The sequence below is a fragment of the Triturus cristatus genome, chromosome 3_1, assembly GCF_964204655.1.
Source record: "Triturus cristatus chromosome 3_1, aTriCri1.1, whole genome shotgun sequence".
Classification (NCBI taxonomy): domain Eukaryota; kingdom Metazoa; phylum Chordata; class Amphibia; order Caudata; family Salamandridae; genus Triturus; species Triturus cristatus.
The window spans coordinates 252,816,072-252,828,426 of record NC_140583.1 but is presented as its reverse complement, the minus strand read 5'-3'; the positions used below and the strand labels follow the sequence as shown (position 1 = coordinate 252,828,426).

The 12,355-nt window shown below is 44.4% G+C and overlaps 1 protein-coding gene across 2 annotated transcripts in view; it reads right to left on the bottom strand.

Moving 5' to 3' along the window:
* Positions 1 to 11,264, bottom strand: part of PPCDC (phosphopantothenoylcysteine decarboxylase) — a 310,731-nt gene extending 299,467 nt beyond the window's left edge. Inside the window, exons 1-2 of one of the 2 annotated variants that reach the window (XM_085643819.1) lie at positions 11,127 to 11,264; positions 1,014 to 1,225 (exon numbers count right to left, since the gene is read on the bottom strand). In XM_085643819.1, the coding sequence (XP_085499945.1) occupies positions 1,014 to 1,199 (186 nt within the window). In that variant the 5' untranslated portion in view covers positions 1,200 to 1,225; positions 11,127 to 11,264. The remainder of the gene's footprint in view (positions 1 to 1,013; positions 1,226 to 11,126) is intronic. The other variant, XM_085643820.1, reaches the window with a different exon arrangement.
* Positions 11,265 to 12,355: the final 1,091 nt, after the last annotated feature.

The following is a 12,355-nucleotide window of genomic DNA, read 5'->3' as shown; positions in this document are numbered from 1 at the left end:
AGGATCTCTAATATGCCCTCTGAGTGCATTTTTCATTAAATCCCACACCGACATCAGTGTGGGTTTAATGTGCTGAGAAGTTTGATACCAAACTTCCCAGTTTTCAGTAAAGCCATTATGGTGCTGTGGAGTTCGTAATGACAAACTCCCAGCACCATATACTCTTAATGGCATTACTGCACTTACAATGTCTAAGAATTGGTCTAGACACTCACCACTGGTATACTGCACCCAGCTAGAGGGGTGGCTGACCTATTCCAGGGCAGGGGGTCGTAGGCATGGCACACAGGGATGTGTGCCATGTCAACTCCTCACTTTGTTCTGCGCCAAAACACGCAGCCTGCAATGGGTGTGGGTGTGGGTGTGTGTGTGTATATAAGTGCTGCAGCCCTTAGAGGTCTTACCTGGCCACAGTGCCTTTGGTATCCACATTACCTTTTTCAAAGGACTGACATGTGGCCAGAGAGGTGCCAATTGGGGGTATAAGGTACCGTTTTTGGGAAAGAACACAGGCCCTGGGAACCTGATTGGCAGGGACTCAGGGCACATCAAGTCAAAGTGCATCAGTAGTCTGGCAAAAAAGTGGGGGGGGTTACTGCAACAGAAACCCAACTTCCTACAGGCTGTTTCCCGCTTCCTACACATCCAATACAATACAATATCTGTCCCCTCTCACATGAGTCCCCTTTATCAACCCACTTGTGTGGACATCAATAGAATGCTGTTCATTGACAGTGTGTCTTTAAAAACTTCCAACACATTTAAAATCACATTATTATCAGATTACCAGTCGGAAATAATTTGCTCAAAATTATATTCTCATTGACTGTATACTTTTATGTTCTCATATTCCAGGATCCACAACTTAGTTGTATTTACCATGGTATGTAGTGGATTATAATGTTCATGCCTCGGGGTACACTCTCATATTTGAACGTAACTCGGTAATAAACAGCATGCTCTTGGTTTCACCAGTCTTTACTCCAGAAAAATGTCCCCCCAATGCTACTCACCCCAGGGATTTCCAGAAGTCCGGAGATCACAAGAGGTAATTTCAGGGAAGCCACACTTCCAGTAACGCCTAATAAAACATGAAACCTTGTGGGTAAAGCAGGTGGTATGCCAGGGTGGGATTTGGGTAGAGGGAGAACGCTGAGTTCTTCTGCTGCTGATGCTGCTGCTACTTCTGTGGACTCCATTTTGCACTGCCGTAGCCCTCAGTTATCTGCACCGAGAAGGATATACTGGATTACAAACGTTTACTCACAAACCAACCTTATGCCTGCTTCTTAGGTTTATAACGTGACTTCGCAGAAACTGATTTAGTCACAGCACAATATTGTCACTTATAAGCCAGAGAGTTGAAATGCTATACGTACCTCTAATTAGACTTTTGTGTAAAGTGATCAAGCAAAGCTTGGATAAGCTGCCTCTTTTTTAAAATGTCTTTTGTTCCTGATATAGAGAGAACCATAAAAAACATGCTAGTGTACTTAACATGCCAAAGGAGTAATAAGGGAGAAAATCCAATATAAAAGAAAACGGAATAAACAGAAGACGTTACAACAAAAGGTATGAGTAGCCTTGAATACTAAACATAAATAACGTCGGTTTTAAAAGAGAAACAAGGACACGAAGACAATATTTACATTACATTTAAAGAGGAATGTGAAAAAATAGAGACATAATTAGAAGTGAAAATGTTTAATAATCAGGATGTGCTGAAGATGCTGGTGGCCACCCGCAACACCCAACGTACATGCTGGTATAGTAGAGCTGAGGGCGAAAGGGATCTCTCACTCTAAACTGTGAATGATTGGACACTTAGATTGGTGGGACAAAAAATGGAAGCAAATCCAATTAATGGGCAAGCTTGCTAACTCAGTCTCCTGAAGACCGAGTATATTATAAGCGTTCACAAAAGGCATCTTACAAATGTCTTTACAAACTCTCAAGATTCCCTGAGCAAAGAGGATACTTGTCAGTTATACTATAAATTCCACCACAAGCCAAATCCGCCAAATTGCTAAATAAAACAGCTGTAATCAATGCCAAAATACGGGAGGAGGTCTACAATGACTGGGACACACCCTTATGGTTTTCGGTGGAAACTCATGTCCCTAGTGACCTTGGGTAAGGCACAACTATATTGGGAGGTAACTACACATTTATACTACATCCACACCTGGATATAACCCAGAAAAGACAGACACAACACCCCTATGCATGGAAATTAGAAGGCTGTATCCACACTATAGGAATGGGAGATATCTGGAGACGCGCAAACGGTTTGGCTGACAGGAGGGACTTGGTGTCCCAGGATTCATCGCTTCCACGGAGAACGGGATGCTATCATTATCTTGCGCTTTTAAGCGCATTGCATCTTCTGCTGCACGGGACACGCAAACGGTTTGTCATACATTCACTCCAGTTCAGAGATCTCGGCTTAAATCCATTGTTTTTTCGCTCACCACGCCACCCCAGTTTGGACCCACCTATAAGTAAATCAGTCTTGACCCTGACTTAATGTGCTCACCTGCTGCTATGTTTTAAACCTGCCAAAGGTTTAGACATTATAAAGTTGAAAGTGTGATACTGTTGGTCTTACAATGTTCGTATTAATAAAGGGGTTGGAAAAGTATTCTTCTGGCATAATTCCCTGTGGGCAGTGTCAGTAAGGTAAGTTATATAGGTATGCCATCCCTTACAAGGTTCCAACTATATGAAGATTATATACTGATTATCTCTTAGTACTCTTTCAAATTAGCATTTATCCCCAGATATTAGAGTAAGTGGATGGACCCCTATTCAGCAAGTTGTCTGTAAACAAGTGATCCGTAAAGATACTGAGACTGGATACATTACAATGTATATTAATTTCCCCATCTGTAAAAACTCAATTTTGCACATTATAACAGCTGGCTGTACATATACGTTTCAGTTATACTTTTGTAACTGTTTGCTGGTTTTTTTAATATTGTTGATGGTGCTATGTACTCAGAATCCGATTATTTGTATATATGTTATGTTTTTGATAATGTGTTATTATTTGATATTGTTTGTTTTGCTAATTGACATAATATCAAACAGCAACCTTAATTTGATTTGACCAAAAGACAAACCTTACAATTAACTCAACCCCACCCTAAAACGAGCTGTAACTCAATCCAATCCAACGACTCTATTAAATGCAACCCACAATGCAACAGAGAGCATTCAGTATTCTTGCTCAAAGCATGACAAAATTACATCCAAACATCATACAAGCTGACACAATATATCTCACAATTAAACCCAGGACTGCCATCTCGCTCGGACTCATCCATACATTAAATTTTTCAAGCCCTGGGTTTTTCTGCTACAAATCATTGTTATCCAATGTATCATTCAAATTGGTTCAGTGTAAGAAAACCAAGTCTACAACTTTTAGCACACAATAAGTTCCTATATGAATGTATGAGAATATAAAAATGGCACCTCAATGAAAAGGATCTAGGAGGCAATCATTACTCAACCTAAAACACTAATGAAATTAACTCAATATACATTTTAACCCACTGTATTACTCAATAATTTTTTTATTTATGTATTAACTGTACAATTAATTAAAATCATTACAGAAAAAAACGTAAAAACGTGCAGGTAAAAGAATGGTCACAGTAAGAGTGGAGGAGCTTCAGATAAAATTTGGTTGATATACCACCCCCTCCCCCCCTCACAGCGGCACCCACTCAATCGGCCAGCGCCGGTGGTCATTGTCATGTGTCCTAGCACAACGTTTCTGAGGCACCCTAGTGGACCTTGGTAGTTTTCTACCTCACCAATCTATAAACCAATCTCCTTAGCTCTTCAATTGAGAACCATAATATGGAGCAGTCTCAGTAAGACGGGTAAGAGGGTGCAGGGCTCAGTACTTGTTTGGGGCCAAGCTGCTTTATCCCCCTTGTTTTTATTTTTCCGTACTAGACACCATGGTTTGATTGTATTCATTTGCAGCCTTTATAGCAATCCTAATCTGGTGAGTGAATTTCCCCAGTCTCACCAAGGTCATCGTGGTTGTTTTAGAAAAGCACAAGGCTGGCGCCTCGCTACATGTTTTGGTTCCCTTGGTGATACAAATTGGGCAAAGCAGTCGTCAGCGTTCGTTTCTAAGGGTGGGGCAGCATCGTAGGAGATGCAACTAGGATTCCCTCATGTAGGTACACAGTCTGCATTTTGTAGAATCCCCCTTGCGAGCCCATGCAGGGTTGAAGTCAGTGATTCCTAATATACATAGTCTCATGAAGAGTATTTTGGTTCGGGCTTGTGGTGTCAGGGCCTCTTTAAGATAGTGTTGTGCCTTGCCTACCATGTAGGAGCTGTTCAGCGGGTCAAAGTGGGGGCTAGCGCGAAGAGATTTAAAATCCAGTTCTAATGATGTTTCGCGGACTTATCTAATTATAGCTTTATCCAGGCGTTTAGTGCAATTTCCGGCAATGGTATGCTGTCTTCCTCGATCTTCAATATGCTAAGCACTTTGCCAAGACTTGTGTGCCATGCCGAGCTTGTCCCCTCAAAGATAACTCTCAGTTATTGTCTTAAGGAATTTGCGGGGGCCTAAGAATCCTTAAATATAGTTTTATAATCTCCCCTTGGCACACCAGGTCTGGCCTTACCACGTCTGGCTCCAGTCTTTGCCTTGACTTCCTTGCCGACCTTGGGATGAGGAAGACTGATTTATACACTTTGGCTTGGGCTGAGATGAGAAGGGCATCCTGCGACCCCACGAAGGCCAGGTGGCCATAACTAATGGCTGGCAGCAATTTTGCTTTTAGGGCAGTCAGCATTGGTCCGGCGGTGGGGCTGATCAGATGTAAACTCAATTGCTTTAACAGGTATATGACCTTATTGGCTTTGGAAGACTGCTGTTTCAAGTGTGCGTTTGCCTTGGCCCGTTCCGTGAGCCAAAACCCTAGATATTTGTAGGATCCCACTGTACTGATTTGCAGATCTCCCATTAGCCACTGCGCTTTCTTTTTCAGGTGGTAGCTCCCAAAAATGACGACCTTTGTTTTCCCCTGGTTGACTGTAAGGTTGCTATCGATGTTGAAGTGATTCAGTGCATTTAGGGCTCTCTGTAGGCCCATCCTCGTGTGGTCCATTATAGCTGTGTCATCAGCACATTGTAGCACCGGCAGCCTCATGCTGCCTAGTCCTGGTGCTACTAGGCTGGCTCCTTTGAGGGCGTACCCCAGATCCGCCGTGTACAGGTTAAAGAAGATGGGGGCCAGCACACATCCTTCTTTCAGCCCGTTGTTCGTTGTTATTTTGGGAGACACTGTGCCGGAGTTGGTTTTGACCCGCACCCAGGTGTCTTCATATAGTGATTTCATTGCCTTCAGTAGGTTTGGCGGAATGCCCCAGTTTTCTAATTTCCACCATAACCTATTTCGTACCACTTTGTCGAAGGCTGTGCTATAGTCGATAAAGCAGCAAAAGAGTGGTGGATTTTTCTTCTTTGCTGCTTGAGTTGCTAGGTGCGCTAGCGCCAGTATGTTGTCCATGGTCGATGACTGAGGTCTGAAGCCGGTCTGGTAAAAGGGAATGATACTGTTTTCTTCGGCCCAAGTCTCCAGGTCCTTCAATAAGAGGCGGGCATAGGCCTTGGCTTCGAGGTCAAGCAGAGCGATGAGCCTATAATTTGATGGCTTTAGTCGGTCCCCTTTTTCAAAAATTGGGACCAGTAAGGAGCCCCTCCAGGAATCAGGGGTTGTTGCTGTCATAAAAGAGTGGTTATAAAGAGGAGTGAGGACGGTTGCCCAAAAATCAGGGGCCTTTTTTATAAACCGGTGCGGGTATCTCATTTGGCCCAGGGCCCCTTCATTCTTCATGTTCTTGATGATCTTGATGACCATTTGAGGGTTTATCTGGGCTGGCGGTGTGCAATGCGTCTCGGCCTGGTCTCCCGGACCCTCGAGGGGGTTTTGGGGGCTAGAGGTCTTTTCTCTGGTCTTTGTGCTGGATTGGGCGATTGAATATAAGTGCTTCACATAGACCAGCCAGTCTTGCTCTGCCACTCCATTTTCTCTTTGAACTCCTCTACTGCTCAGCCGGTTTATATGTCTCCATAGTCCTGATGGATTCTTCTGTTTAAGCAGGAAGAAAACTTTGATCCATTCTCTTTCTGTGTGGACTTTTTGTGTTAACATCAAGAAAAAGGGTATGCAGTTCCTGATTGGAAAGAGGGCTGAGAGAGAGGTGACTAAAGAAGTCCCTCACTACACACTGGTAGTGTTGGTAAGAAAGGGGAGGGACTGGGAAATCCTTGCTTTCGGAATAAGGGCCCTCACACACCCAGCCAGCTGGGTGTCATGCTTCATCATCGGGCATGCTCCTCGTCGGGTCAGCACTGCAATACCAGACGGGCACCCTATGCAGGGGCTCTTTGGCGGAGATCTTTTTATTCCTGGCCGTATGGTGCAGTGGGTGTAAGGGGCCCTCCCTTACCACGATGTTCCTGCAAGCGCCGCAGGCCGCGATCTGCACCAGCCTTTATTGCCAGTGACTCCGGGAGAACAGCCTTCCGAAGCTGCAGCGGAGCGCGGGCAAAGAACAGCGGCCCTCAGCGACTCAACACTCACGGCTCCACACGTCTCAGGGGCAGCATGCCACTGCACCAACCTCTGAAGCAGGATCCTCATATTTTTGGTGCAGCCCAGGCAAGCTGGTATAATTAGCATTATATTATTAGCAACACTTATGACCACTTGATCACTGCTCCAGTATCTCTGACCTCACCTGCAACCTTTGAAAAACATTCAGATGCATTTGATCAAAGCATTTCTTACAACAAAGTGGGCGAGTTAGAGGAACTTTACATAGGGACCTGAGTACATTTCCCCTGGAGATGAAATTCCCACACAAAATAACACAGTTGTACCTTTGATCAAGATTTTTGTCAAATTAACATTTTTCACAGAATTAACTCATCCTACTCTGCAATTGAGCTAAAAATGACGCTGAAACCTCACTCACACTAAGTGCTGTTCCTCATCGTAGGGTGCACTCTGAACTAGTAGAGATGCCAGAGGTGCTTTTTTAAGATCCCGCACTGGCAGTGTAGGTCAATCACTGTAGAGGATCTAGAAAAAAGTATTGAAAACTGTATACTTGTAGATTATAAAACTAAGTTTAACACCTCCCTCGAAACAAGGTTAAAAAGAAACAAACAAGCATTGGCATGGCCAATAGGTCTCGCCTTTGGGACCTTATAAGTGATTAGCCATGCAACAGTTGTTGTTGCACCAAGGATATTGCATAACTAAATACTTTTAAGGTTCCAAAGCGAGACCTATTGGCTATGCAAATGCTTGTTTTCTGTTGTTTCTTCATCTTCTTTGCTGTTCTTGATAATGGGCATACCAGTTTTACCGGGAATATGTTCTTGCAATTCAGTTTCCGGGACGTCGCTGCTCTCGCTTACCCCGCTTTTGGGGCTTTGTGTTCCTTGTGCCATTTTAGCATTATGGACAGAGACCTCGCACCTTTGTGCCCCTTTTTGGTCCAGTCCGGCTGATCTCTTTGGGCCGAGTTCAGTTGCTTCTGTTTGTCTCACCGCCAGATGGTGGCCGCTTGCGGTTGTCCTGTTTGTGTTGATCGAGGGCAGTGTTTCCCTGCTTCCTTTGACTGTCTTTACAATGTAGGCTAGGATCTCGGGAAGCAACGCCCATTTTTCCATGAGGATTGAGCAGGAACAGGGACATTCATCTGGGTTGGAGAGCAAGTACTGGGCGATCTGGTTTTCCAGTTCTTCCACTCTGGAGCTTATGTTGACTAGGTAGCCAGCAATCGATTGCAGGAGATCTATGTGGACTTCCATTTTAGTTGACTGCCACAATAGAGCTTTATTGGTGTCACTGTTTATATCAATCATCGGTGATTTCCGCAGATCTGCTTCTGGGCTGTCATTAAAGATATGATGGTCTACTTTTGCGTTGATGGCCCGTGGAGGCCATGTTTGACCTGTTTGCCCCCCCCCCCCAGCAGGTTTAGGGTCAGTTCTAGTGTTCTCTCAATTTTTGGGCCTAGATTTTGGAGAAACAAAGATGTTGGCTCCCCTGCAAGTGGAGATTCTGGCGGCTGATCGACTGGTTGCTACCGAGAGCTTGTAGGCGATGGAGCTGGCACTATGCTCTCCGCACTCTTGCTAACCGAGCCGTGATCATGATCTTTTGACCGATGGATTTGCACCCTTGTCACTGCGGCGTGAGCGGCTTCGCTCAGTGCGGTTGTGTGGGTCATGCCAGCGGTGGCGTCGTTTCCTTTATCTGTGAATATGAAAAGATTTTGTGCACGGGGTAGTCCATTGGTTGACGTGCTTTTGAGTTGTTTGCAGTCCAGGTTGGCCGTTTCCTGTTCGTTACTGGGCTCCAGGCAAGGTGGTGCGGCAGTGTGGAGTGAAGGCTGTACGCTCAGCCTTTTAGTTCTGTTTTCTTGAGTGACGCACGGGTCGCGACCATGCCGTGATGTGTTCTCTGCTTCCTGCTCCTGCCCGCCCTTAGTAATGCCCTGGTCGATGCTAGCAACGCCGTTTGTCCTGAAGAAGTATCTAATCGACCACCTTAGTTCTACGTCTTGGGGCAGTTCGTTTAAACTTTCCGTGAGTGTATTACTCAATTAAATTCAGGACCACTCAATTTAACCATATGCAGCACAGTCAAGAACACTCAAGTGATAACGGCCATACAGTCCATTTTGGGTTCTCTCCTCACGCCACAGAACCAGTGTGGCTTGGAATTATCGCCTCACTTCAAATATAATTATACCGATTCTTTTCAGCACGGATCAAGTCGCATGTACAGACAACTGAGGCGACGAAACATGTGTTGGCTTGGGAACTGCATAATGACTGGAAACATGAAGAACTATTAAATATAAGGAAAAACAAGAAAAAAACAGAAAGAAATGGTCTGTTTCTTTGTACCTTGCATGATACTATGACATATGAAGAATTCTCAATAACAATTTGATGTGTGCTTGGGTGTTTAATGCATATTTCTTTGTTGCTTTTGCCACAAACTTTAGAGAGGCGGGTGGTTCTCTCTAACCCTTAAGCACCAATATAAACTAATAGTTAGAATTGATAATATTTGGTGAACTTGCCTCTAGGCGCCTGTAACCTATCACCTATACCACCACTTCTACTGCTACCACATATACAGGGACTGAACAAAGTAAAAAACATGCAGCTCTTAAGTACTTGTGAAGAGATAACAAGCTGTGTGCCTTTGTTACCATTTACATTTAAGTGTGAGGTTCCAGACCACCTCCAGTCAGGATATTCAAACAAAAGGTGGCCTAATGACCCCTTAACTGGGGGTTAAAAAAAAGCCCCCTCCCTGCCTGCACGTTCCTGGTGGGACTCAAAAGCAGACAATGTGCAGGCCCTGCTGTACGTGTCCGGGTGTCTTAAAATTACACCAAGGCAAGTTCCGTATATTTCTGGGGGCCCAACTCCATGTCAGAGGGGACGGAGACCACCCTGTGAAAAGAGTGGGTGCACGCCGTGTACCTGCGTGCACCCCCGACTCGTGCCCTGGTAAAATTGTCACCGTTCAATTGTGTATTGCTGTATTTGGGTGTTAAATTGGCAATTAGGTGAAACCTTTGCCCAGACTACAACGTGTAAAAAATGACAAAATATGAATATCACAAAATGTGCTGCATAGATGCCTTTTCTTGCAGTTTATTTGGCCGCGTAATTTGGTTCTTTCTTGCCTCGTAATTCTAGTGGCCGACTGTACCTGTCCCTCTGGTATTTTATCCCAGCCCAGGCTGCAGCCGCCGAGCAACACAGGATTGCTACTGTTCGCTCTTCCACTCTGTATTTTTAGACGTATCAGCTACTTCTTATAAAGTGGTCCTTTCTGGGAAAATATACTCTACAGTTTTGTGCAGCAGCAACACAGCCAAGACTTGGTAGTAACTACTACTGACAGAATGATCTCAACATCTTGAAACATGTCCTGCAAGAAAACGCAGGTTAGACCAAGAAAATATGCCTTTTCTCTAGACCAGTGGTTCTTAACCTGTGGTCCAGGGACCCCTGCAAGTCCACAACAGCTACTCAGATGTCAACACTTGCTTAGAAAATTAAATAATATTAACAGATTAATAAAGTGAATATCAATAAAGAAGCAAAATATACAATTGAAGTTTGTATCCTCAAATTATTTAGTGGACGCAAGTGCATCAAATAGAATATAGTATGGACGATGTGTGATGGCAATTGATTTTATAAAAGCTTCAACATACCCATGAATTTGTTTGTGAATAAGTATTCCATCATTTGTGCGTTTGTCTGATTAATGCATATTTTGGGGTTCAAATCATCAATATTGCATATTGCTTAGACATATTGCTTAGACCCGGGTCCCCAGAATCCAATAATGATGGATTCCAATAATGATTCAGTGGCGGTCTGTGGATTCCGGTAATGATTAAGGAGGTGGGGGGGGGGGCGCAGAAGTCAAAAGGTTAAGAACCACTGCCCTAGACAATACACAGACATGCCAACCCTCCCGATTCATGCGGGAGACTACCGATTTCAAGGCTAGTCTTCCGCCTCCCGATTACTGCAAACAAAAAACAGATTCCTCTGGGTTTCAGCTGACAGGGCTTGGTATTGTGTAACGTGCTAATTCTTCCAGCAATAGTCAGATGCAGGGTCTCTAGAAGGAGTGAAAAACCAACAAAGCCTCATTAACAAGCGAATGGTCTTTTAAAGACCTGTGAAGTACTCAGGTGCGGCTGTGTGTGGTTTGGTGTATGCACTGCCAGCAACCTGCCAGGCCAGTGCACAACACTTGCATCACCCTCTCTCTGCCTGCCATTAGCTTCATGCTTCTGAAAGGTCAGAAAAACGTGCATTTGCGTTTCAAATGTCCAATCCTGCAGCAGCACACTTCCAAAGCCCATACATGACAGTAACCCAATTCAAGGCCACATTCTCCCGATTTTTACGAAAAAATCTCCCACTTTGCTCTTCTGAAATGTGGGCATGTATGAATACGTAAATTAAGTTGAGTTTTTAGTGAGACTTTGCGTCTCGGATTTGTTTGTCTCCGGAGTACATCTTCCTAGCTCACCTACACAGAGAACGACCATCTGCCCGCTACTTAATCTGATCATCCACAGCCTGTCGGCGGTTAAAGATTTGATTTGGTTGTCTTCAAACGAACGGACGACGTTTTCATCGTAATTGTAGTACTTCCGGGTTTCATGTCATCCAATCACATGTCTCAACACATTCTTGGAGGGGGCGGAGCTCGTAATACATATTCAAATAAGCAATGACGGCTCTTCGGCCAGTCTCTAGTGCGCTACACAGAATTTTCAAGTGTCTATTGGCCGTGGTGTCCGCACGTGCCTCTGATAAACACTGTCGGTATCTCCTTCCTGTGTTTGGGCTACGCCGTTTTCACTGAATTACACTTTGTTGGCTAAACCTAACTAGGTTTTCGTCTATGACCGGGAAGCAGCAACCTTGAGTCCTGCGGTGGTGGTCGGTTAGGGCGCAGACAGGCCATACCGCTGCTACTCATGATTATGGATGCGGCGGCAGCGTGGACAATTAGGAGCAGTGTTAACATCTGGCGGGGCGAGCAAGTGATAGGATGACAACTTTTGCGTGTCTTTCACCGACTGTCCGGTGGTTTACTTTCGTAATACCTAGAAGCAGCTTTAGTATTGAAAATTGTATGCGTTAGAAATGAGGGACAACTCTGCCCTCTGAGAGGCAATTTGCCATTATTTGGTTAATTGACGAAGAAACATGATAGATATGTCCAGGGCTTTAAGTGGGATGGAAAAACTGGGGTGTGGGCGGCGGGGTCTCCCAAAGGCGCGTGGCCGATGTGATTAAGGGCGTGGCCTAAAACACAATTGCTAAAAAAAATCTGTGTTTAGCAAGTGTGCCACCCGACTGGTAAATGTGTTGCTTCTGTCATTGCATCCAGATAAACAATACAACAAGTAACATTCCACCTAGAACAAATCAGGACTATTGGCTGTGTCAGTGTTTATTAGTTACATAGCTAAATAAGCAACAACTTTGGTTTCGTTGTATATAACATTGAAAATGCTTACATTCTGAAATTATGAGACTGTGAACGAACTATAAGGAGTGTCTTTGACCTTACATGAAAGGGAGTGTAGGGTGGTACTGCTACAGAGTTAATGATTTTTTATTCACCCTGAGGTGATTGCAGAAATTGAGAGTCCGATAGGGATCTGACTCAGCACCTACTTTTTAGAACTGCCAGTGCTGAGCACCGGCAGGACCTGGACCACTTAAAGCCCTGGGTATATCTTCACA